General features: G+C 50.9%; 1 protein-coding gene across 3 annotated transcripts in view; it reads left to right on the top strand.

Annotated features, from left to right (window-relative positions):
• DMXL2 (Dmx like 2) overlaps positions 1–26,366 on the top strand; it is a 2,034,639-nt gene that overhangs the window by 341,802 nt on the left and 1,666,471 nt on the right. For all 3 annotated transcript variants that reach the window (XM_085644194.1, XM_085644192.1, XM_085644193.1), the window contains exon 12: positions 19,678–20,353. In XM_085644194.1, the coding sequence (XP_085500320.1) occupies positions 19,678–20,353 (676 nt within the window). The remainder of the gene's footprint in view (positions 1–19,677; positions 20,354–26,366) is intronic.

Raw genomic sequence — 26,366 nt, 5'->3', positions numbered from 1 at the left:
TTTTTGCTTCATGTCCATGAATGTGCGATGCTGCTGTTGGACCTTCGAAGTGTAATCTTGGAATACCATAACCCGGGCGGAGTTGCACAATAAGAAGGGTTGGATTGGGATTAAAAATTGGTGCAGGCACGCTAAAAAAAAGTGGCCCACATTTACATATTGCCTTTCTGCAAACCACTGCTTCGGCAAAGTTTTATAAAAAAACAAAAGGGGGGGGGGGGTGGGCAGGGGAGGTGGGGGGGGGGGAGATAAAAAAATGCACAGATTAGTTTACACTGGTGAAACACACCTGAAAAGAAGTGAGGTCACTTCTGCTCTGGCCCCCTGGGCCGACCAGGTGCGAGAAAGGGAGTGACGCCTCTGCCCGTTGATAAAAGGGAGGTAATGGATGTACAAGAGTAGGATCTGCTTCTTATAGTTACCTCCACTTTTTGCTGATGTTTCACTGTTTTTCAACTTTAGTCTGGCTGGGGCCCTGCTAACCAGGATCCCAGCCTAGCTGCTTCCTCTCTAAATTGATTACCAGTACTTTAGGTACACTCCAGATTGGATTCTGGGGTGCCCTTATAAGTCCCTAGTATATGGTATACTATGTACCCAGGGCATAGGGACCCCAGATGCCTACCAGGGGCTGCAGCATGTATTATGCCACCCCTGGGAAGCCTTTCAAAATGACACCACAGGACTGCTACTGCAGCCTGCGTAAGGTGGTGCATGCAGCCCTTACTGAGATATAGCTTCACTATATCTCTCCATATCACTGCACATATAAACCTATCAGTCACCCCTATGGCAGGCCTTACTAATCCTGAAGGCAGGGTGCTGGGTTTTATGTGAGAGGGTGCCCATGCCTGAGCAGAGCCCCTCTGCAGCCTTCGGAACCTTTATTCCGGGGTTGTTTGTGATGCAGCCAAACCATATACTCTTTAGTGTATTATAACCAAACGGTAAATGCTAACTTAGGAATTGCTGCATGGAAACATGTTGTGTTTGGTGTCAAACACCTTAGAATCATACCCTCACACCAGTAACTGGTGTGGGAGTATGATCCCACCATTCTAAAGGGAGAAACATGACAGCACCGGTATGCCCGGTACCAGCTATCAGAGCCCTGGCATCACAAAAGGGATGCTGCCAGCCACAGACACGAGTCTGCCCTCCTGCTGCTGGACGAAACTCCGGCAGGGGAGGCCTTGACAATAGGTTTCCTGTCACAGGGAGGTGTCACCACCTCCCAGACTGACTTTACTGTATTGGGGCTGGGTGGGTGCACTCCAAAAGTGCTTTGAAGTCTGCACTGGGGGCAAATTTGGTGTCCCTGTGCATAGTCCAGCTCAAACCGGTTGCAGGGGCTACCAGCCCCTTCTCTGGTGCGAAACTGGACAAAGGAAATGGGTGTAGCCGCCCCTCTTTCCTGACCCTCCCATAGGTGGGTCCCTAGAGTTTGTCCAACCCCTTCCTTCGGTATAAAATAGGAACCCCTAGCTACAGGACTTTAGATTACACCTGGACGAAACTCTGATACTGAATCCTGGAACTTCGACGATCTACATTGAACTAGATGACTGAAGAATCGCCCTTGGAGTTAAGGTGTTACTCCCCTGCAAGGCAGGCACCAAAGATGCATGTGACTGGTTTGGATCTCCGAAGCTCCCGCCGGACTCCGAAGACTTTTGCAACACAGGAGGTGGGTTTCCGTGGTCTTAGAGGTCGATCAGTGCCCACAGCAAGTTTGAGGCCCGTATCCCTCGTGGCGACCGTGCAACCCGAACCCCTGGACCACCGCATCACTTTGCAGAAGCATCAGCTTTTCAGCGACTACTGCCACTGAGCTTTGGGTTACTTGTAGCCCTGACCCGAGCAGCATTTTCACCGAAGATTGCCCACCTACACTCCACGATTGTTATGTGCGCTGGTCCTTCGTGTTTTCTCTCGAGGTCCCTTCGCGATCCCTAGTCTGTCGACTGGTGGGTCCCTGTGACGCCAACTCTAACTCTAATTGGGCTTACCTGGGTGCTCCAGTGCCCTGACTCTCCATCGCTTGGGGAGTCCCCAGGACCTTGCTGGTCCGCACCGAAGCATCTTTTCTCTTCCTGCGTGGGTTGCTGTTGCCAAGGCGTGTTGTGTTCAATCTGAGCACCGACACCGCAGCACTCAACATCCTTCGTGGGACAGCTCGAATCCTGGTCGTCGTTGACGCCTCCTGGTCCTCGAGGCTGCAGAGTCAAGCTTCACCTCTTCGCACCTGAAACACCCGACATCGGTGGGCATTCGTCTATCGTGCCCCTGGTCACTGACAAGTGACCCAGACTCTGTCCCCTCTGCTTTCAGGTTCTTCTGATCTTCGATCGAGGCTTGGATCACACCGGACACTTTTCTTCTTCCCGGCAGCAGCACTTTGCAGCAGATCGCCATTGAAATCAACAACGATTCCAGACACCATTGGCACCTATGCACCCGGCTTCCCTGGGTGAGGTAACTCAAGTACTCCGGTGCTCCTGTGGGTGCTGGCCCTAGATCCCCCTAAGTCTAAAGGGGTTCGCTCAAAGTCCTCTCCTAAGTGTCCTTAACTTCTAAAATTCCAACTGCGACTTTCCCATAGAATAGTACGGGGCTCGCGCCCGTGTTCTCACACTGCACGCGTCCCCCGTGGGTCTCCTGTGTCACTACCTTCGGTGGTTCCTTGGGGTCCCAGCGATTCTACGTGCTCTAGGCACTGTATCTAGTCAAGTCGTGGTTCTTATACCACTTTCTTAATATATGGTTTGGTCTGCCCCTAGGGCCCATTGTATATTGTGCTATTTACTGTAGTTTTAGAACTGTTTTATTGTGTATCTTGGACTCTAATCTCATAAAGAGATTAGTAGTGAGTGTTTAGAAATAAATACATGTTCGAGGCATGTGGGCTGCTGAATTCATATCTGTGCATAGATCGCCGCCTAGTGTTGGGTCCGGATGTTTGCACGTTGTTGTCCTGGAAGAGTCTTCGAAGTATCCTTGGATAGGTGACTCCTCCCCTGGACTACAGTGCGCATGGGCATCCTCTCCATCCTCAGATTGTTTTTTTCCGCCATTGGGTTCGGATGTGCTATCTTAGCTCAAGTTAGGAAAATATTTGGTCGAGGCCAAAAGGCCTTTAGTTCGCGTCGGTACTGTTTATCGATCGGGTTTCGATAGCATTTTGCTAGTTTACTAACTTTCAGCACCGACTTCTTTCGCATTTACCTGTCCATCGACTACTTCGACGATGGAATCCAGGACGCCATTCAAAAGGTGTCCGGTATGCAATGCGAAGTACCCACACATCGACGTCCATCCGGTGTGCAACAAATGCCTTTCGCCGGACCACGACGAATCGACATGCATGGCCTGTGCCCGGTTCCGTTCCAAAAAGACTCTAAGGAACCGAAGAGCGGCGAGACTCGAGGCGCGGCACGCGGCACCGGCCCCAACAGACATCTTCGACGAGGCCGACGTCGAAGAATTAGAAGTCATACCCTCCAGTCCCGTTTCCGAACACGACCCCGGATCGGACGAGGGCGACGAGTCACTCTTCCACAGAGGTGAAGACGACACCGAGGTAGGAGACGACGAGGAGGCCTTAGGGGCCGAAGAGAGTAGCTCCAATGATGAACAAGGCCTACCTGTTCAAACCGAAGAAACACCAGCGCCACAGCCTTTGGCTCCGGTCGAGGGATCGCCTTCGGGCCTTACCCGAGACCCATCCCGTAGTTCTTCGGCCCCGCCCTCGGGCCCGGCCTCGGACGTTCAGCAGCAGCCATTGCTGCATAAGCCAGCTGGTTTCCCTACCACAAAACCGAAACCGAAAGCTGCTCCGGTTCATACGAAACCGAAACTGAAAGTAGCGCTAGTGGGATCGAGGCCTTCCACGCCTTCTACGCCAACGCAACGCGTCGGCACCGACCGCACCAAGAGGGACTTCGGTGCCGAACTGGAATCGGGCGACATCGGAGTCGACAAGCGGAAAAAGGCCATCGGCACCGAGAAACCTACTCGGCTACCGACGCCAACAACACCGAGGGCAATACCGCTCGCTTCGCCTCGCGTCGCTCCCTCGACGACGCCGATGCCTCACCTATCGAGGACGTCGACGGTGATCTCCACACCTCGACTCGAGGACCCGCCGGCACCGAAAAAATCCACGCCCGGCTCTACGAACCTGCCCGGTGCCAAAGCCTCAAAGGCGCCCCAAGTGCGGCCTGCTGCGACGCAAAGCAACAAAACCAAGGCGGCCCTCAAAGACCCGTCGGGTTCCGGCCCGATCGGAGCTCCAGCAACCTCTACGGGGCCAGCCAACATTACCTTCGGCTTGCCTCCGTCAACAATCCCGAAGATGTTCCAACTCAGGACACGGGTTACCCAGACTCCGGTTCCACCGGACGAGACGTCTCCGTCACGGGTCATCGACGCCGACACTGGCAGGATGATTCTCCACGACCGAAGAATAACTTCGGAACCGCCATTGGACCCTTTCAGGATCCCACTAAAAAGGAAGCTGCCGGTGGAATCAGAACCTCTCCTTTATGAACCGTTCCATTCCTCCTACCAGGATCCACGCCGGTTCTCCCCCACGCGCTCCGACACGGATGCATTGGAGGACTACATGGATGACCAAGCACCCTACCATGTAGACACAGACCCTGATGACCAGCAGGACCCTGATCAAACTTGGGGCGACCCTGCAGACCCCAGTGCACCTCTCGATACACAGGACCCACAACTCTATGGGGCAAAAACATCTCCCACGGAGGATACTGCGGCTTTCAACGCTCTTATTGAACGTGCTGCAAATAACCATGGGGTACAGCTTCACTCAGATACCATCGAGGATGACTTTCTAATGGACACTTTTGCATCCTCAGAAAGGCATGTAAAAACTCTGCCAATGCTGAAGGGGGTCCTCAAACCAGCTAAGGACATTTTCAAGGAACCCACCAGGGCACGAGTGATAAACCCCAGGATTGATAAAAAATACAGATCAGCACCTGGGGATCCTACTTACATCAAAGGACAATTACCACTCGACTCCATCGTCGTAGCGAATGCTCGCAAGAGGGCACACTCGCAAACGACAGGTGACGCTCCTCCCCCGGACAAAGAGTCCAAGGTGCTAGAGACCTCCAGCAAGTGAGTTGCCGCCCAGGCTGCCAACATATGGCGCATAGCCAACACTCAAGCGCTCCTCGCTCGCTACGATAGAGCGCACTATGATACATTGGAACAACTACTCCAACATCTCCCTGACCAGTTCAAAGAAGGTGCAGAAATTCTTATCAGAGAGGGGCAGCTACTCACAAATGCTTCCATCAAATGTGCACTAGACGCTGCAGACACGGCTGCCAGGGCCATAAACACAAGCGTCATGCTGCGACGACATGCCTGGCTACGAATCTCAGGATTCAAGCCTGAGGTACAAAATAACATACTGAACCAGCCCGTCAACCCCGACTATTTATTCGGCCCAGAGGTTGACACCACCCTCGAAAAGATAAAAAAGGACACGGACACTGCAAAGTCCATGGGCGCCCTCCAAACTCAGTCCTTTCGGAGCGGCTCCTTTCGTCGCCCCGGAAACAAGGGGGCAGGTAGAGGACAGGGGTCACAACCAACGTATAACAAAGGCAATACACAGACCACCTACGATAAAAACACCCGAGGTGGATATCGTGGCTCCAGTACAAAGGGCAGAGGACGTGGCTACGGCAACACCAGGTCCTCCCCCAAGAACAAGCAGTGACGCCCTCTCCCTTCCTCCCGACCACATAACACCTGTCGGGGGAAGACTACAAAGGTTCCTGTCCACGTGGAACTCCATCACCACGGACAGGTGGGTCAAAGATATTATAAAATACGGTTACTGTCTGGAGTTAACCTCCACTCCACCCACAATACCACCAAGAAACCGTCCTATGTCCTCAGAGCACTTAACGCTCTTACAGCAAGAGGTGCAAAGTATGCTTCTAAAAGGCGCTATAGAGGTCGTCCCCATCCACGAGCAGGGTACAGGGGTGTACTCCCTCTACTTTTTAATTCCAAAGAAGGACGGGTCGCTCAGGCCTATATTAGATCTGAGACCCCTGAACCAGTACATTCTTTCGGAGCACTTTCACATGCTCACCCTACAGCAAGTCCTTCCGCTTCTCAAGCAGGGAGACTTCCTAGCCTCACTGGACCTCAAGGATGCGTACTTTCACATACCCATCCACCCCTCACACAAAAAATACCTCAGGTTCACTGTTCAGGGGCAGCACTATCAGTTCAAGGTCCTTCCCTTCGGCGTGACAACAGCGCCCAGGGTTTTCACGAAGTGCCTAGCTACGGTGGCAGCACATTTACGGAGGCAGCATATACACGTCTACCCCTACCTAGACGACTGGCTCGTTCAAGCGAAGTCAGCCCAGCAATGTGCAAGCCACATGTCCCGCACCATTCACCTTCTTCACAGTCTGGGATTCTCACTAAATTACCCAAAGTCCCATCTCCAGCCCGCACACGTACAACAGTACCTAGGTGCGACTATAGACACTCTGGCGGCCACAGCTCAGCCAAATTTAGTGAGGATCAACAGCATACAACTGCTGATCTCCAAGTTCAAACACAATCACTCGCTTCCAGCGCGAGTGTTTATGCAGTTGATAGGCATGATGGCCTCCTGCATCTTCATAGTCCCGCACGCGAGGTTACATATGCGCCCACTTCAGGAGTGCCTAGCACGTCAGTGGAATCAGGCTCAAGGACAGTTGAAAGACCTAGTGTTGGTGAGCGGTCGGGCATACAACTCTCTGCATTGGTGGAATCCACAAAACCTTTGCAAGGGCCGACCGTTCCAAGAGCCTGTTCCGCAAATAGTACTGACAGCGGACGCGTCTCTCCAGGGATGGGGAGCTCATGTACTCCACTACACAGTGCAGGGACTATGGACGACACAACAGAAGAAGATGCACATCAACCTTCTGGAACTGATGGCAATCTTCCTGGCCATGAAGGCATTCAAAGTACATCTGTGCAACAAAGTCGTGTTGATCCGGACGGACAACATGACTGCCATGTACTACATACAGAAGCAGGGAGGAACACACTCTCCACAGTTGTCTCATCTGGCTCAGAGCATGTGGAAGTGGGCCATTCAGAGGAACATGTTCCTCATGGCGGAACACCTCCCTGGCAAGGGCAACCAGATGGCGGATCTGCTCAGCAGACACAGCCACCAGATGCACGAGTGGGAGTTACACCCATCAGTACTCCAACCGTACTTCCAGCAGTGGGGTCATCCAGAGATAGACCTATTCGCGACAAGCGAAAACGCAAAATGCCAAAGCTTCGCCGCCAGATTCCCACATCCGCAGTCGCAGGGCAATGCGATATGGATGAACTGGTCCGGCAGATTTGCGTACGCTTTTCCCCCAGCGCCGCTGATACCGCTGGTGGCTCGCAAACTACGACAACACTCCCTGACACTCGTCCTAGTTGCTCCCACGTGAGCACGCCAGCCGTGGTACACCACCTTCCTCGAACTCTCCGTGGTGCCGCATCAAAGGCTGCGGATCAAACCCGCGCATTTAACGCAGAACCATGGAGAGGTTCAGCACCCAGATCCGCAACAGCTGAACCTGGCGATCTGGCTCCTGAAGTCCTAGAGTTTGGCTATCTCAACCTGCCACCTGACTGTATGGACATCATCAAGGAGGCCAGGAGACCCACTACCAGGGCTTGCTATGCAGCCAAATGGAAAAGGTTCGTCATTTATTGCGGTAATAATGACATCAACCCGCTGGACGCATCCATCCACAACATCATCTGTTACCTCTTACACCTATACCGATGCAATCTGGCGTACACCTCTATACGTGTCCATTTGACCGCAATATCAGCCTACCTGCAAACCAGGCAGCACCTCTCTCTATTCAGAGTGCCTGCCATCAAAGCATTCTTGGAAGGGCTCAAACGGGTCATTCCACCTAGTCACCCACCAGCTCCAATGTGGAACCTCAACTTGGTCCTCACACGCCTGATGGGTCCACCCTTTGAACCTCTACACTCATGCGAGATTCAATTCCTTACCTGGAAAGTGGCCTTCCTAGTAGCGATCACTTCCCTAAGAAGAGTTAGTGAACTCCAGGCACTAACCGTTCAAGAGCCATTTATTCAGGTTCACGCCAACAGGGTCGTACTACGTACCAACCCCAAATTCATGCCCAAGGTAATATCGCAGTTCCACATGAATCAGACTATTGAACTGCCCGTTTTCTTCCAAAACCCACAAACTGTTGCAGAAAGGGCACTACATACACTAGATGTACGGAGGGCCCTCATGTACTACATCGACAGGACTAAACCATTCAGGAAGACAAAACAACTGTTCGTTGCCTTTGCCCCACACCACAAAGGTAACGCCATCTCCAAAGCAGGGATAGCCAGATGGATAGTTAAGTGTATTCAAATCTGTTATCAAAAGGCAAAACGCACATTAACTATTCCACCACGAGCCCACTCAACACGTAAGTTGGGGGCTTCCATGGCCTTCCTAGGAAATATTCCCCTGCATGATATATGCAGAGCAGCCACATGGTCCACTACACACACATTTACAAAACACTATTGTGTAGATGTGCAATCAAAACAGCAGGCAGCTGTAGGACAGGCTGTTCTCAAGACACTTTTTCAGACCGCTGCAGCTGGCACGGGTAGCCGCCGCTAATAGAGGGCACTGCTATGTATTCTATGCACAGATATGAATTCAGCAGCCCACATGCCTCGAACTGAATATGCTACTTACCAGTATGCATCTGTTCTTGGCATGTAGGGCTGCTGACATTCATATCGCCCTCCCTCCTCCCCGGCGCCTGTCGCAGCTGCAGCTCTCAGAATTACTGCAAGCATGGTCATCACTTTCTGTATCTACTCCATCACTGCCACAATGGCGAAAAACAATCTGAGGATGGAGAGGATGCCCATGCGCACTGTAGTCCAGGGGAGGAGTCACCTATCCAAGGATACTTCGAAGACTCTTCCAGGACAACAACGTGCAAACATCCGGACCCAACACTAGGCGGCGATCTATGCACAGATATGAATGTCAGCAGCCCTACATGCCAAGAACAGATGCATACTGGTAAGTAGCATATTCAATATTTTATATATACCTTGTGTCGTTCTCCTTTCGTTTAGTAATTCGAGAGGTTATAATCTGGTAAACCAAGCTGCTTTACACTCCTTCAAGACTTCGCCTGAAGGCTGCTCTCCATAGCTACCACTAGTATAGCTTTCAATAAAGGTTGTCTTTGAACCTATTATCAATAAGGGTTTTTAGGTCTCGCCTGACCCAGCGCATGCGCTGGTCTGGTGAGACTTATTGAGAGGGCTCCAAAAAGTGCTACCAGGCCAACCTAGAGCTACAGTGCATGTGCGCGGGCGCGCTTTACCGCGATTACTCTCACTTTCGCGGCCGCTTTGATGTTTGATCGTGATCGCGATTGCGATCACTTTCACTTTCGCGGCCGCTTGGCCTAGCCAATAGGTCTCGCTTTTGGGACCTTATAAGTATTTAGTTATGCAACTGTTGCATGGCTAAACACTTATAAGGCCCCAAAGGCGAGACCTATTGGCTATGCCAATGCTTGTTTGGACTGGTGCAAGGTGCCCACTATAATTAGTGGACAGCATATGCCAGGCCAACTTCTCACAATGGACGCCCATCTGCCTCCAGAAAGGGCACTCGGGGGCCACTGGGCCGCTGGCAGTATCCGAACAACGCAGAAACCACCCAAATCGGCCCCCATACTGCTCAAAAACCAGCCCACAGCTGGAACTGGACACGAGCACCTCGGGCATTGCCCAAGTGCCCGCATTACCAATCCGACCCTGACAAAAAGTCATCTTGTTTCCAGATGACCCTGAAGAGATAGCATCTGTATCTGCACAATTAAAGATGCAAACAGTGATGTCGTGGGGTTGGCCCCTGGGGGGGCACCCAGCTCCAATGACCATGCCACTGATGACAAAAGAGATTAACGTCTTAAATTCCTCTTGAATCACCTAGCCATCAAATCGTAAATCATTGTTTGTGCCTAGTTTCTAAAAGATGCAGTATCCTTCGGCCTTGAATTTGCAGGTCTGTGAAACTTACATTGTAGAAAATGAACTGGTTAATGTGATAAATTTATAGTAAAGCAAATACTTCAAACATTGCTCATCCTAATATATTTCTCTGTTCCTAGGTATTCAAAATCATTATGATTTTACAAAGCCCTTTGTTTTACCCACCTAATTTACACCTAGTATTTAGCTGTTTTGCCTTCGACCAATCATTCCCATAACTCAAATGCCTGTAAGTCTTTCTTATTTTTAACAGCTTTTTTTAGGTTTTACTAGGTAATACGTCGAATATAATTGTAATGTTAATAACCACCCAAAATATCCATCAAACATAATGTAAAATAGATATGCAATTAACTCTGTTCCAAACAAATGTATACAGAACTCTGAAGGAAAACAACTAAGGTGTGGCAAGGTCATAAAGTTAAAATACCTGCCGTAGGACACAAATGGCTGCACTCCTTTCAATTTATCTTCCCTCTTCATGTTTTTATTCTTCATATATTTTATGAACGCAATTTGAACTGAATTTACTGCTAAATTGACCCTGTTTTTCTTAGTGATTTAATTTGTCAGTGTACTCAACATTGCTTCTTTAATTGCCTTACACTTTTACTTTAAATTGCTTACCACCTGAGCCTCCGCCACTGGCAATATGGAATACTGAAATGCAGGCATCATTACTGTTATCCAGGAACATAGAGCGGGCTGAATGTTAATGAATGTTGTCTGAAAGTAACATTAAAAAAAACACTTAACAGATTTTCTGTCAAAAAAAGGTTTGTAAAGACTTTGGTCCCATGGGGAAATGCCTAGTGGAGTAAACAGTCAGCACAGCCCTTTCCAGTGTATACCTCACAGTCCCTTTATTTAATAAAATCTTTGAGAAAGAGTTCGAAGGAGCACAAAGAGAATCAAGCAGGAATCCATATTTAACTGTTTTTGTGATTTATCGTTGCCTTAATACATTGTTCTCTTGTAATTGTAAATCCTGACCACACCTTCGAGACAGAAGTGAATGTGTCTAGGCTATTTGTAAACAAGGGCAGCTACTAGCTGTAGTGAACTGGGTCAGAGGGCACTAGGACCCTGCATCCGAATGTTGGGAGGGGTCAGCAACCAGACACCACTTCCGTTCAGGGAGTGGCAGGGCATTCTACTGATATGAGGGCACAGAGACAGGCGTGCATGTGGGCACAGGAACGAAGAAGGGCAATAAAGCATTGTAAGCCACATACCTGTCTCTGGCGATGAAGGTGGGATTTTAAGTCGCCACCAGAAGCGCGTGCCCCTGCAACATCGAAATGAAGCCAGGAGCCCACCCTGGTCTACCTACTACAAGGAGCGGAAACGTGACGTCGGGAGTCCACCCCGGTCGCGAGGAAACAAAACCAGGAGCCTATCCTGTTCTGTCGTGCCCCCAAAAGAAAAAACGCAAAATCGGGAGCCCACCCCGATCGCGAGGAGAGTGGAGCCAGGAGCCCACCCTTGTCCGGGTGACTACAGCGACATCGGGAGCCCGCCCCGGCCATATCAAGAAAAGAAGGTGAGCAGGAAAAGGGCGGTGCACCTAGCTGTGACCACAGCCGACTGGCGACTGAAAATACAGTCTGAGCATCCCGTGTGTAGATTTCAAGCTGAAATCTCGCAAGAGCTCCGTGGCTATCTTGAAGTCAGGCGGGAAAGCCAATAGGAAGCTGAGGAAGACCCGGTTGCCATCTTAAGGTCAAGCCATTGAAAACAGCAAATCTCACTGAGCAGAAATCTCGGTGGCAATTTTGGAGTCAGGCGGGAGAGTCAATAAGGGGCTGAAGAAAGCCAGGCGGCCATTTTGAAGTCAGGCAACACAAAAGAAAGCCAAAAGGAGATAAGGGGAGAAACAAAAATTACAACAGCAAAAGGTGAAATAAAGGAAAAATAAAAAGAAATTACAAGAAAAAAAGTTGAAAGAAAGGAAATTAAATACAGAAAAAGAAGAAAACACACAACAAAATGACAGAAGACGTAAGTGACAAGAATAGCGCAAACGCAATTTTCCGCAGACCACTACCGCTCAGCTTGTCAGAACCACAAACAGGTATTCGGTGGGAAAGATGGATAATGCAATTTGAACGATACATGCATGCCACATATTCCTAAACTTCGTAGGTGATGAGATTGAGGACCTGCTAATAACATTTTCCCGAGATCAAACAGCAACATACAAGGGACTGATAAAGTGTCTCACAGACCAATTTGACCTGCAAAGAAATGTAGATCTCGAGAGGTACATGTTCAACACCGCGTGTCAACTAGCAGAGGAGTCCCGCGACGATTTTGCAACCAAATTGTGGAAACGAGTAACATATTGCGAATTCGACAAGTTTGACAACGTACAAGCGATACGACCGCACATCATTGAAGTTTGTCAGTCAGTGGAGTTCTGCGCACAAATTCTGAAGGAACCGTTCTCGCTCGAGAAAATACTGACCATGGCCCAAGCAGAGGCCAGAGCAACAACACAAGTAAGACAGATGGAACTGGGAAAGGCAAGAAGAGTGGAACAAGCGAATCGCGTAGCTTGGAATGTCAAGAAGTGAGACAACACACCGCCACCAAGAAAGAAGCAAGAAAGAACGTGCTATTGATGCAGACTTGAATTTCCACATACCAGCTTGTGCCCGGCAGTGGGCCACAGATGCAGAAAATGCAACAGAGAAAACCACTTCGCAAGCGCCTTCATGAGTGGACAATTTAAAAGTGAGGAAGGAAGACCAGCAAGACCACGGACAGTGACGAGCAGATACGCAAGGCACATGGAAAAAGAAAATCGCAGTCCCTCAGCTAAATTGGATGGAGCAACTGCGCCAGAGGCTGTGGAACAACTGTATCTGATGTCAGATGCCCCAGCGGAAGACCGCACGCCAGAACACATTCATCTCGTAGAAAAACATCAGATAAAGAAAACAGCGACAGTGAACATTGAAGCAGAAAAACACAGCACAAGCTTCGTATTAGATAGTGGAGCTACATGCAACATCATATGCATGTCAGAATATGAAACGATGAGGGTGAAATCGCCACTATCACTGTCTACTGTTGATGTATTCACCTGGGGCTCAAGATAACCAGTAGTGAACATGGGGAAGTTCACAGAGACATTAACTTACAAAGAAAGGTCAAGCAAAGAGCAAATACATGTACTACAAGGGTCTCCTAGCAATGGCCTACGACATGTCAGAAAGACAGAACATTCTGAGAGAACATCCGGCCATACTACAAGGGCTGGGCAAACTAAAAGAAGAGCAAATAACACTGCATATCAATGAAGCGATAAAACCTGTGGCCCAACATCACCGAAGTGTGCCCATATATCTGCAACCACAGGTAGAAGAAGAAATACAAAGCCTGCTGGCCCAGGATGTCATAGAGCCAGCCGACAGAACAACTCCCTGGGTGTCTCCAATAGTAGCAGTGCCAAAGAAGAACACCTCAAAGATTCGCATATGCGTTGACATGAGAGTACCAAACACGGCAATTGAGAGGGAAAGGCAACCTGGACCTCATCTAAATGACATGATCAGCTGTCTCACTGGCGCATGCTGATTTTCAAAGCTAGACCTGTGCAAAGGATACCATCAACTGGAGTTTGACCCGCAATCACGGTACATCACTACCTTCTCCACTCACATGGGTCTTTTTCGCTACAAACGACTCAGCTTTGGAATATCATCAGCAGCAGAGATATTTCAAGAGATCATAAGGCAAGTAATAAGGCCGGAGAAAAACAGCTTGAACTACAGTGATGACATCCTGGTGTTCGGCCGTTCAGATGAGCAACACGGCAAGGCCCTACGTGAGGTCTGCAACCAGTTGGAACAAGCAGGCGTAACTCTAAATGAAGACAAGTGCGATCTGGGGAGAAATGAACTCGAATTTTTTTGGGCACATCTTTTCAAAAAAAAGAATGAGGCCGGACCCCAGCAAAGTGGAGACACTGGAAAAGGCAAGACCTCCAACAAAAGTATCGGAAGTGAGGTCATTTCTTGGTCTAGCAAGCTACTGTGCACGCTACAAAGATTTTGCCACAGTGAGCACACCTCTTCGGGACTTAACAAAGCAGGGTCAGAAATTTCTCTGGACACATGAATGCATTTGAGGCCAATAGACAATCAGTAATGGCTGTAGATCATCTTGCCTATTTCGACCCATCGCTGTGCACTGATCTCACTATGGACGCTAGCCCCGTAGGGTTAGGAGCAATCCTAGCACAACACATGCTTGGAAGAGATTCGCCCAGGAAAATTGCTTCATATGCGAGCAAAAGTTTGTCTGACATCGAAAGGGCATACTCCCAGCCTGAGAAGGAAAGCCTAGCAGTTTTATGGGCGTGTGAACACTACCACGTGTTGATCTATGGGAAACCATTTACCATTGTGACAGACCATCAGGCCCTAGTGACAATATATGGAAATCCGAATGCAGAGATACCGCCACGCATTGAACGATGGGGAATAAAACTGGTGGATTATGATTTCAAGATTGTGCACAGGCCGGGAAAGGAACACAACCCAGCTGACTACATGTCACGACATCCCCTACCGCAGGCACTAGAGAACACATCAATGGCAGAGGAATACCACAATTTTGTGTTAAGGCAGAACACCCCTGTGAGAAGTTGGCCTGATGTATGATGTCACTAGTTCTAGTGTACACCTTATGTCAGTCCAAACAACCCTTATGGTGATTGGTTGTAAAGTCAACCTTATAGACCAGCTATCCTACTGGTAGCATGGACAAGAGCAGTCTTAGGCTAAACTCTGAATGGCATGTGAAGCCAGCTGTGATACCATGTATAATCCCTTGAATACCAAATGAAAGGACACCACAACAGATATATATATAAAATAAAGTGTATTTATTCTAGTCGAACCCTCAGCACTCTTTATGAGATTCGAGGTAAGTACAACACAGTCTTATTCAAGCATACATTAAGTCACACAGGTAAGTAATACAGTTAGGCCCTAGGGGCCACGCAAACCATATACTAAAGAAGTGGTATAAGGACCACTGTCACGGAAATAGAATAGGCCTAGGCCTAGGGAATCGCTGGGGCTACACTACACTACCAACAGTTAGGAAGTGGGAGGCCCACGGGATTCAGGTGCAGAGTGGAAACACTCACGCGTAATGCGTATAATCGATAGAAATAGTACAGTTCTGAAATAAGCAGTTTTAGGACACTTCTGGAGTAGCTAGAAAGTCGAGACTCGGAAACTAGACCCTAGGATAGTCACGACCCTTGGGAGCACCGAAGTACCCAAGTTACCTAGCCCACAGGCTGCGGGTGCATAGGTGTGAACTTGCGTCGGGTTTCGTCGTGGACTTCTATGGATGCCTGAAGGAAAGTTGCTGACAGGCAGTCAGTGCAGAGTGTCCGGTGGATCCCATGGCCGGGATCAAGAAGGAACGGTACCTGCAAGCAGAAGGGACAGAGTCAAGGTCACTAGCCAGTGACCACGTGGAACCAGGAAGGAACCAGGCGATGTCGTGAAGATTGCAGGTGAAGGGTGAAGCTTGTCGCAGCAGCCACGGGTACCAGGAGACGTCGAGGACGACCAGGAGGCGAGCTGTCCCACGAAGGCTCTTTCTGTCGGCGGCTTCGAAGTCGAACTAGTACTCATCAAGCCTTGGCAAGCGGAACCCACGAAGAATGGGGGACTTGCTTCTGGTGCAGACCAGGAAGGTCTGGGGTGCTTCTCTTTTGCAAAGAAGCGGGAGCCAGTCTGGAGGAGCCAAACCAGCAGTGAAGATTTAAAGGTGTGTCGTCACAAAGGCCGGTAGCCAACGGGCAAGCAACCGGACAGACGTGGCAAGCAGGAAAATGCAAAAGGGCCCCACGCAGGACTCGTGTGGGGGGCTGATCTTCGGTGCAGATGGTGCTTGGGGTTGGGGCTTCTCAATCCCCGGTGCACGACTTCGAGGGTGCCTCAGAAGCTGCGCTGGAAGATACTCGCCACTTTTCCCAGGTAGCCGGTCCCACGTCTCTCGTCGCCTCCACGGATCTCAGCTCGGATGTGGATGTGGATCAGGGTCGGAGAAGTCTGGAAGTCAAGGCTCTGGTCGGGCTCTGCAGTCGGTCCCTCGTAGAACTTCAGCAATGCAAAGGGTAAGTCTCTTGATGGTGCCTGTTTGCACAGGGTAGCCACTCCTTGGCCACAAGGGAGATTCTTCAGTCTTCTTCTTTCGTCGAATGTCGAAGGTCCAGAGTTTCTGTTCAAGTTGCAGGTTCAGGATAATCTAATTTAGCAGGGACCAACTAGCTACTAATATACTGGGCTAGTGGGCTGGGCTACCTGCAAGGTCCCTCCTATGGGTGGGACCAGGAAGGGGAGTGGCTACACCCCCTTTCCTTTGTCCAGTTTTGCGCCAGAGCTGAGGCTGGAGTGCCCCAGCACCGGTTTGAACTGGAATATGCATGGAGCACCTTGTGTGCCCGAGGCATGTCTCATTCCTTTCAGCCCTCCCTGCCCCAATACACTAAAGTCTGTCTGGGGAGGTGCTAGCACCTCCCCAAGCAGGAAACCTATTGTCCAGGCCTCCCTGGCTGGGAGGGCTCCCAGCAGCAGGAGGTCAGACTCGTGTCTGTGGCAGCAGCATCCATTTTGTGATGCTGAGGCTTAGGTCAGAGTTAAACAGCAAAGTAGGATTTTAACATGTCTCTCCCTCTAGAAGGGGGGAATAATATCCTCATCACCAGAAATGGTATGGGGGTATTATTCCAAAGTGCTAGACACCTTACACGACATGTTTTGATACAGCCAAACCATAGTTACCATAACCGTTTAAGATTATAAGGCACTTTAAGAGTATATGGTAGGCTATATCATAGAACAGCTATAAGGACATGGTTCCGAAAGCTGCAGACAGGCTCAGCTCATGCTAGAGCACCATCTCACATGTTACCAAGCACTCTGCCTCCAGGATTGTTAAGGCCTGCCATAGGAGTGGCTGATAGGTACACATGTGTCTATTTTAAGGGTAGATATAGGTATACTATATCTAAGCAAGGGGTGATTACACAACCTTGCCCCAGCTGGGTGATCAGCCAGTTGTGTCTGATTGGAAGGCCAGACCAGGGGTGGCATAATACATGCTGCAGCCCCTGGGAGGCCTAGGGTACACCTATGCCCTGGGTACCTAGGGTACACTGTACAGGGTCCAATAAGGTGATCCTTACCAATTGTGTATGTACCTAGGGTACATGGAGTCCATTTTAAAGAGAGAGCAGACAGCCTGAGACCCTGAATGGCAGGATCTCAGGCCAACTAAGTTGAAAAACCAAGTAGACACTAGGCAAAAAGTTGGGGGTAACCATAGTCAGATATCCACCTTCCTACAACCCCTGCACCAATAACAATCGCAGAGCTAGAACAAGAGACAGCGAAGGATGCCACAATACAAGCAGTCAACATGACAATACGACAGCAAAGATGGAGACACGTAACCCGCAACAGCACCATGGGGGAAGGAGTTAACAGGGAAGAAATGCTGGCATTCGATAACATACACAAATAACTCTTAGAGACAGAAAAAGGAATCCTACTGTGAGGAACAAGGATAGTCATGCCAAATGCCCTACGTTGGCAGACTGTAAACTTGGCACATGAGTCCCACAGAGGCATGGTAGCAACGAAAAAGATGCTACGGGATAAAGTATGGTTCCCAGGCCTGGATCGACTGGTGGAGAACACTATCCTAAACTGTCCCCTGTTCCAAATAACAGGATGACCAGCAAAGCCAGAACAACTACAGATGTCGGAGCTTCCACTGGTAGGGTGGACAACGATGGCAGCAGACTTCCATGGGCCATTGGACACAGGCAATTACTTGCTAGTGGTCATTGATGAATACTCCAGATTTTCCATAGTGCGACACGTCTCGTCAACATCAGCGACCGTGACGTTGTCGATACTTGATGATATATTTGCAACCTGGGATTCCCCACAAACAGGCATTCACCACCGGACAATAACTCCTCTGTGGCCACAAGCAAACCGCATGGTGGAGAGGTTCATGTGGAACATAAAGAAAGCAGTCCGAAGAGCAAAGCTAGCGCAGATCTCCATAGAACAAGCACTCTGTCAAATACTAAGAGACTATCGAAACACCCCCCACAGCTCCACGGGACGATGTCCAGCAGAACTAGTGCTAGGAAGGACAAGCAGGACAAGATTGCCCTAACTGAAAGCAAATGTGCCACCAGAGGACAACATCACTGCAGTAAGAGACCAGGAAGCGAAAAACAAGATGAAAGTCTATGCGGACGCCAGGAGACATGCCACTCCATCGCACCTGAAGCAAGGGGACTCAATGTTGGTGCGGCAGTCAAGAAAATCAGTCAGGCCATTGTCAGATGAACCACTGACAATAATAAACATCAAGGGGCCAATGATAACAGCTGCATAGGGCCCCTACCGGATCACCAGAAATAGTCCTCACTTCAAGGGACTAGAGACATTGGATAAAGACGGAGGAGACACAGCAGCAAAGAACAACGAAACACATGGAAAAGAGTTATGGACAGCGAGGGAAGAAGGACACACCACGGTGAGAGGAAAGAAGAGAGATCACAGAAAAACGAAGGAGCATGTCTAAGAAGAGTGAGCAAAAGCCCAAAAAGACTGATTGAGGAAATGTAACGATGGGGATCTCTCTCTCTCTCTCTCTCTCTCTCTGTCTCTCTGTCTCTCTGTCTCTCTGTCTCTCTGTCTCTCTGTCTCTCTCTCCCTCCCTCTCCCTTTCTCCCTCTTCCTCTCTCCCTTTCTCCCTCTCTTCCTCTCTCCCTCTTTCCCTCTCTCCCTCTCTCTCTTCCTCTCTCTCTCTCTTCCTCTCTCTCTCTCCTCCCTCTCTCTCTCCTCTCTCTCTCTCTCTCTCTCTCTCTCTCTCTCTCTCTTTCTCCCGTCATTTGCTTTCCACAAAGGGGGAGATGTAGTGAACTGGGTTAGAGGGCACTAGGACCCTTCACCCGAATGTTGGGAGGGGTCAGCAAGTGGACACCACTTACGGTCAGGGAGTGGGGAGGGCATTCTAAGGACACAAGGGCACAGGAACAGATGTGCATGTGGGCACAGGAACGAAGAAGAGCAATAAAGCATTGTAAGCCATATACCTGACTTTGCGTGACGACACAACACTAGCATTTGCCAATCAAGTCATAATTCTAAAAAACTGAGTTAGAAGCTTAGCTTGGGAGTTAAGTTACAGCAAATGCGAGCCATCATGACCGGAAAGTAAAATGTTTGATTTTTTTCAAAGGTAGTTCCGTGTTCCACTTTTGTCCCATCAGCAAGACCTTTCAAAATTGGCCAGATGTTTTATACTGTTCTTTAATGACGTAGGTGAAAAAACACTTTGGACTTCATTTTGTTTCAACATTTAATGAAATATGTTACAGAACTGTTATTTTGATCAGGTTGTAGTGTATTTTTTGAATATTCAAATTAAATGTATCTCATTTGGTTATATATGTAAAATCATAGCGTACAAATAAACAAAGTTTCTTAACCCTTTGTTTTCTAGGTTTCATTCTCTACTCGGATTCCAGTTGCTTTTCCTTCCGGTGATGCAAGCTCCCTCAGTAAAAACATTTTGATGTATGCTGCCACTTCTGTGCAAGAGAATTTCTCTTCGAGCATTTCCTCACACATTTCAGTGGATAAAAAATCAAGCACCCCTGAAAGCCCAGCAACTGTTCCTGTGGTTTCTCCTTCAGTGATGATGATTTCAAAACACATTGATGGGTCTCTTAATCAGTGGGCAGTCACATTTGCTGATAAATCTTCATTCACAACAGTTCTCACTGTATCACACAAATTTCGATACTGTGGACACCGATTCCATCTCAATGATTTGGCTTGCCACTCCGTTTTGCCACTGTTGCTCACGTCATCACATCACAATGCCTTATTAACTCCTGAATCAGAACTTTCCTGGGATTCTGACAGTTATAATAGAATTATGGACCCTGTCAAGCATTTTAAAGGCTCCTCTAGGCAACATTTCCGAAATGCAGCTACACGAACGTTTCATGATCCCAATGCAATATACAGTGAGCTCATTCTGTGGCGTGTGGACCCAATCGGACCCTTGTCATACAGCGGAGGTGTGTCGGAATTGGCTCGAATTAACTCACTGCATACTTCAGCTTTCTCAAACGTTGCCTGGCTTCCAACTCTTATTCCCAGCTACTGCCTAGGTAAGAGGTTTTAATTACGAACTTGTATCAAAATTAACTAGTTTTAGCATTGCCTGTTAGCCAGCATCATGCATACCTATATGTGATGCACCTCACGCCGTGCACAGTGATATTATCAATGATCTCAAATAACATGTCATGAATTAAGTAATATGTAGGATAATTAGCAGTGCATGGTGAGGGCATGAGCTATGGTTACCTTAGGGCACGAGTTATAGTTACTTGAGATAACTCTAACTATAACTGGTGAATTTTAGTGGTTTTTAGAGTTTAAAATTGAACACTTCACCGAACTGTAATGTTACTTTAACCTTAGTTTTTTTAGTGAATTTCTACATTTTTTTTTTAATGTAAAGTAATATTTAATTCCTAAACGGCCTAGCTTGTGCCAGTCTCACGAATGCACCCAAACCAAGCTGTGCACAGCTTTTGGCAGTGTGCAGTTGGGGGTTGGCTATAAGGCCAAGCCCGTGGCCAGGCCCTGTGGCTCATCTCCCTCCCATACCCCCCAAAAGGCATCCAACCCCACACCGTGCACTGCCTTTGGCCGTTTGCAGTAGAGGGTTGCCCACAAAGCCTGGCACTGGGGACTCCAGGGCTGCATTTTTTATTTTTTTAAAGAGAAGGGTTTGTGTGCTCCCCTCCCAGAATCTCCTTAGGCCCTGGGAACCCCAACCCCTAGGGCCACTATTAAAATCTAAAGGGGAAGGGGGGCCATCTGGCCCCCCTCCCCAAGCTTTGGGGACCCATTCCCCTACTAACTAAGGGGAGGGGGCATGCACCCACTTCCCCGGCTGATTTTTGCTCAGAATACCCGATCCTCTGATAGATTTATTTGGGGGGAGGGGGCACGTGGCTCCCCTCCCTCGGCTGAATTTGTCCCCGGGGAACTCATCCCCCGAAGGTATGTGCCCCACTCCCCAGGCAGATTTTGACCCAGGGGACCCAATATCCAGGGCCTGACAATATATTTATGGAGTAATAGACATACAGCCTCCCTCCCTGTGCCGATTTTGAGACCGGGGACCGCATCCCCCAGGGCTCTGTCACCAGAGTGGGTGCCCTGGTTCCTACCCAGGGAAACCACCAAACTATTGTTGGGGGCTGCGGGGGGAGCTCCACACCCCCAGCCGGCTTTCCGCCTCCAGCAGGAGCCAGCATTGCTCCTGCCTGCAGGGTGCAGTTAGAAATGCTGCTCCCTGTAGGTGGGAGCTATCTTTTTATTGACTTTCCTGCCTGCTTCCTTATAGTGACAGAAACAGATAAAGTCCGCTCTCAGTGGGCAGCAGCATTTTTCATGCTCTTGCATGCTGGAAGCGGCCTTGGTGTTTTCTCCTGCATGGCGGAAGATTTAAAATTGCTTCCATGATGTGACAGCAAACACAGGTTTCCCTGCCCAGTCGTGCTTGCAGGAAAATCGTTATGTCTTGGGGGTGTTCACCATGGGAGATAGCACAAGCTGGCCCTGAGGGAGGGGGGTCCCCAGGGCCATTAATGGCTTGGGAGGGGGCATGTGCAGCCCCCTCCCATTTCATATACAAACTTGTCCCAGGGGATTGGGTCCCCTGGGCCAAACAAGGCTCGAGGCCACACAACCTCCCACCCCCTTTACATATACCGCCGGGCCTGGGGGATGGCATCCCGGTTGCCTATATTGGCCCATGGAGGGCGGCTGCGTGCCCCCCCTTTGTATGGCTGGGCCCAGGAGATGGAGCCCTCGGGGCCAAAAATGGTCTGTGGAAACATATATCAGTGAATCATTAATATGCATTGTTATAGAGATATTGAGATTTTGATAAATGTTTATATGGAGTTATTTATACAGTGAGTTATCTATGTTGATGGTACGAATTAATTATATAGTTTTTTTTTATATAATGTGGTGGTGGCTATTAAATTCCTGCTTTTGCTGTCTGCTTTCGCGATGTAATCGCGGGGATAACGATTACCAGCATCTGAAAGGAACACGTTAGTTAGATTCCTCACCTTAGAATATCCCCAGGTGTCAGGCTGGATCCGGAAAGATTTTTCGTCAGCAATACCCTTGCGCATCGCTAGGCATCGTCTGCGGGTCCGTCGGCGGCGTCGTGATCGCCGGGATGACATCGTCGGAGTACTTAGACGCCGCCCTCGCGCGCTGACGTCAGGTCTTCTTTTTTCCGCGCCAGTAAGCGCCGATCCGGGAAGAGCATACCCTTTTAGTCACCTTTTGAATAAACTTTTTTGAACTCTTTTGGTTCCATTCTTCGTCGACCTCGACTCTGGTGCCGGTAGGGATGCCTGGCTTCAAAGCTTGTGACTCCTGTCACCGACTGATGTCGCTCACGGACCACCACCGCCGATACCTCTATTGCCTTGGGGCCGACCACGATGCCGAGTCGTGCCTCGACTGCCGGGCCTTGACTTCGAAGGCTAGGCGGGTGTGGTCCCGCAAGCTGCTCGAGTTCCGGCAGTTGGCTCCGCGCCGTTCAAGGTCCCGGTTGAGGAGGAGGTCGAGGGACCAGTCGCGGAGCCGCAGCCATCACCGCTCGTCCGAGTCCAAGTCTTCGCGATCCGGTAAGCCGAAGCACAGCAAGAAGTCGAAGAGGCGACATCGCTTTTCGGGCTCCCTTCGCCGGTCGCGCGACTCGGCTGAGGGTTCGGGTGGCACCACCTGCGCGGCTCCGTCATAGCCGCAGCAGTCCCGTCCGACCCCATACCCTCCGGTCCCTGGGTCTGACGCGACACCGGCAGAGGTCAGTGCCTTCCTCATGGCCATGAGGAATCTGGCTCCGCCTTCGGGCCCCGCAGGCTCGACTGGGAGGCCTAGAGAGCCGGCGGGTCCGGCCCGGCGCCGTCGTCTACTCCGTTCCCGAGGCTGCAGGTCCCCGAGGGATCCAGGCCTGGATCCCAGTCGGCGCCGGTCGACCTCACGACCCCTCCGCCGACTCCTCTGGTTCCGCCCCCGGCACCGCCTTCAGACAACGCCGTTCCCCGGTTTAGTCCCGGTCCGGGCCCGGTGTCGGAGCGGCGCTGCACTCGTCTCCGATAGGTGGCAATTTCATCTTCCGCCCGGCTCCGATCATTCCACCTGTATACCCGGAATCAGATGACGGTGACGACTGGGAGGGGTCTGAGGACCCTCCGGCCTGACAGGGCCAGTAATCTCAGGACTGGGCAGACGAACTGGGGGATGCCAGTGGTCTTGACACCTCCCCTGACACTGGCTTCATCTCTCTTTCGACCGTGGCTTCGGAGGAAGGTGCTACATTTTCTTTGGTGCTGCGCAAGGCGGCCGAAGCCCTTTGGCTGGAGCTGCCTGCTGTGGCCGTGAGGACTAACCTCCTGACTGAAGTGCTCCAACCGTCAGCAAGCTCCTCGGAGCCTCTGCTACAGTTCAATGAAGCACTGGTTAACGTTCTGAAGGGCACCTGGTCCAAGCCCTCCACAGTTCCTCCTGTGGACCGGAACGTGGCCCGGCGCCACCGCCCTGCACCGGGCGACCCCAGTTTTCTGTCCCAACACCCCACGCCCGAGAGCCTGGTCATCCAGGCCTCTACTTCCCAGACCTCCTTCCCGTCCTCTCCCCCGGATCGGGAATCCAAACGGCTGGAACAGTTTGGGAAGAAACTGTTCTCCTCCCTTAGTTTGGGGTTGCGGTCTATCAACACCGCGTGTCTTTTGGACCGTTATTCCCACTCCCTGTGGGAGACGGTGGAGGACGTGCTGACCCAGTGTCTGGAGGAGGCCCGGACACGGCTCACCCAGGCTCATGCCGAGGGGCGGGATGCAGCACGGCATGCAATCCGATGTGGACTGGACACAACGGACTCGCTGGGCAGGGCAATGTCGACCATGGTGGCGCTTCGTCGCCACGCCTGGCTGCGGTCCACGAGTTTTTCCAGGGATGTCCATTGCACCCTCATGGACATGCCCTTCGATGGCAGTCGCCTTTTTGGCGACAAACCGGATAGTGTGCTGGAGCGCTTTAAGGACTCCAGGGCTATGGCCAAGTCCTTGGGCCTCTCGGCCCGCGCCCGCAAACTTCCGGTTTTCGCCCCTTTCGTGGCCAAGGAAGGGGTGCCCCCTCACGTCCACCTAGCCACAGGCCACAGAACCAACCTCCACGCGGTCGCAGACGTGGCTTCCGCCGAGGCGGTACAGGGGGACAACGTGCCGGTCCGTCCACATCTACCCCAGCAGCATCCGCCTCAAAGCCCTCTTAGTCCGAGCTTTCAGGCCCATTTCACGCCAGTGGGAGAAATAGTTCGCCATCACCTGCTCCACTGTCGTACCATCACATCGGACAGGTGGGTGCTGCAGATCGTTCAAAGGGGCTACTCCCTCCCCTTCGAGGCGACCCCTCCAGCCATGCCACCGAATTTCAGGGGATCACTTGCAACGTCTGCAAGAGGAAGTTACGGCCCTCTTGGCCAAGGGGGCCATCGAGCGCGTTCCTGGTCCAGAAGTAGGTTGTGGTTGTTATTCCTACTACTTTCTGGTTCCCAAGAAGGGCAAAGGGGGCCTACGCCCTATCTTGGACCTCAGGAGCGTCAACGCCTTCCTCCGAAAGGAGAAGTTCAAGATGCTCACCTTGGCTCAGGTTCTGGCTACCCTAGACCCTGGAGACTGGGTGGTAGTGTTGGACTTGCAGGACGCTTATTTCCACATCCCCGTCCTGCCGGCCCACCGGCGTTACCTGCGGTCCACAGTGGTCCAAGAGCATTTTCAAATTACCGTGCTCCCCTTCGGCCTCACCAGTGCCCCTCGGGTGTTCACTAAAGTGATGGCGGTGGTCGCAGCTCATCTGCGCAGATTGGGGGTTCCAGTCTTCCCCTATCTCGACGACTGGTTGTTGAAGGCGGGCTCGCCCCAGGCAGTCGTCTCCCACCTCCAGACTATGGCCGACCTCTTGCATTTGCTGGGGTTCTCCATCAATGTGCCGAAGTCGCCTCTGAGTCCCTCCCAGAAGCTCCTCTTCATCTGAGCGGTTCTGGACTCTGCGCACTTCCGGACCTATCCTCCCGAACAGCGGGTCCGGGATATTCAGGCGCTGATTCCCGTCTTTCGGCCTCTATCCCGGGTTTCGGTCAGGTTGGTGCTGCGGCTTCTGGGTCTGATGGCCTCCTACATCCTGTTGGTGCATCACGCCAGATGGCGAATGCGGGCTCTGCAGTGGGACCTGAAGTTTCAGTGGGCCCAACATCGGGGCAACCTGTCCGACCACGTCCTGATCTCGGAGGGCACTGCGAGACAGTTGCAGTGGTGGCTCACGGACTGCGATTGGGTCAGTGGCTGATCCCTCTCCCTACCCCAACTGGAGCACGTAGTAGTGACGGATGCGTCCCTCCTTGGATGGGGGGGCCACATGGTAGAGGCGGAGATCAGAGGCCTCTGGTCTCTGGCGGAGTCTCGGCTCCATATCAACCTTCTGGAGCTGATGGCGATCCGACTTGCATGGAAGGCATTCCTTCCCTCTGTCCGGGGAAGTGTAGTGCAGGTGTTCACGGACAACACCACCGCCATGTGGTATTGCAACAAACAGGGCGGGGTGGGGTCGTGGACCCTTTGTCAGGAGGCTCTGTGCCTCTGGACATGGCTCGAACATCAGGGCATCACCCTGGTGGTTCAACATCTGGCGGGCTCTCTGAACGCCAGAGCAGACGAACTCAGCATCACGAATGGCTTCTAAACTCGGATGTGGCGCAAGGCCTCTTTCGGCAGTGGGGAGATCCTTGGTTAGATCTATTCGCCACCGAAGAGAACGCGCAATGTCAGCAGTTCTGCGCGTTGGAGTTTCCAAAGCGGCATTCGCTCGGGGACGCCTTTCGTAACGAGTGGAGTTGCGGTCTGTTGTGCGCCTTTCCGCCTATACCACTTCTGCCCAGAGTGCTGAAGAAGATCAGGCGTGACCGGTCCCAAGTCATCTTGGTGGCTCCGGATTGGGCACGAAGATACTGGTATCCCAAACTACTCAGTCTGTCGGTCGATCCCCCGATACGACTGCCTCTTCAGGAGTTCCTTCTGTCGCAGC

This window comes from Triturus cristatus, chromosome 3_1 (genome assembly GCF_964204655.1).
Source record: "Triturus cristatus chromosome 3_1, aTriCri1.1, whole genome shotgun sequence".
NCBI classification, from domain to species: domain Eukaryota; kingdom Metazoa; phylum Chordata; class Amphibia; order Caudata; family Salamandridae; genus Triturus; species Triturus cristatus.
The sequence above is the reverse complement of the archived record's forward strand: the minus strand, read 5'-3'. Positions and strand labels throughout refer to the sequence as shown.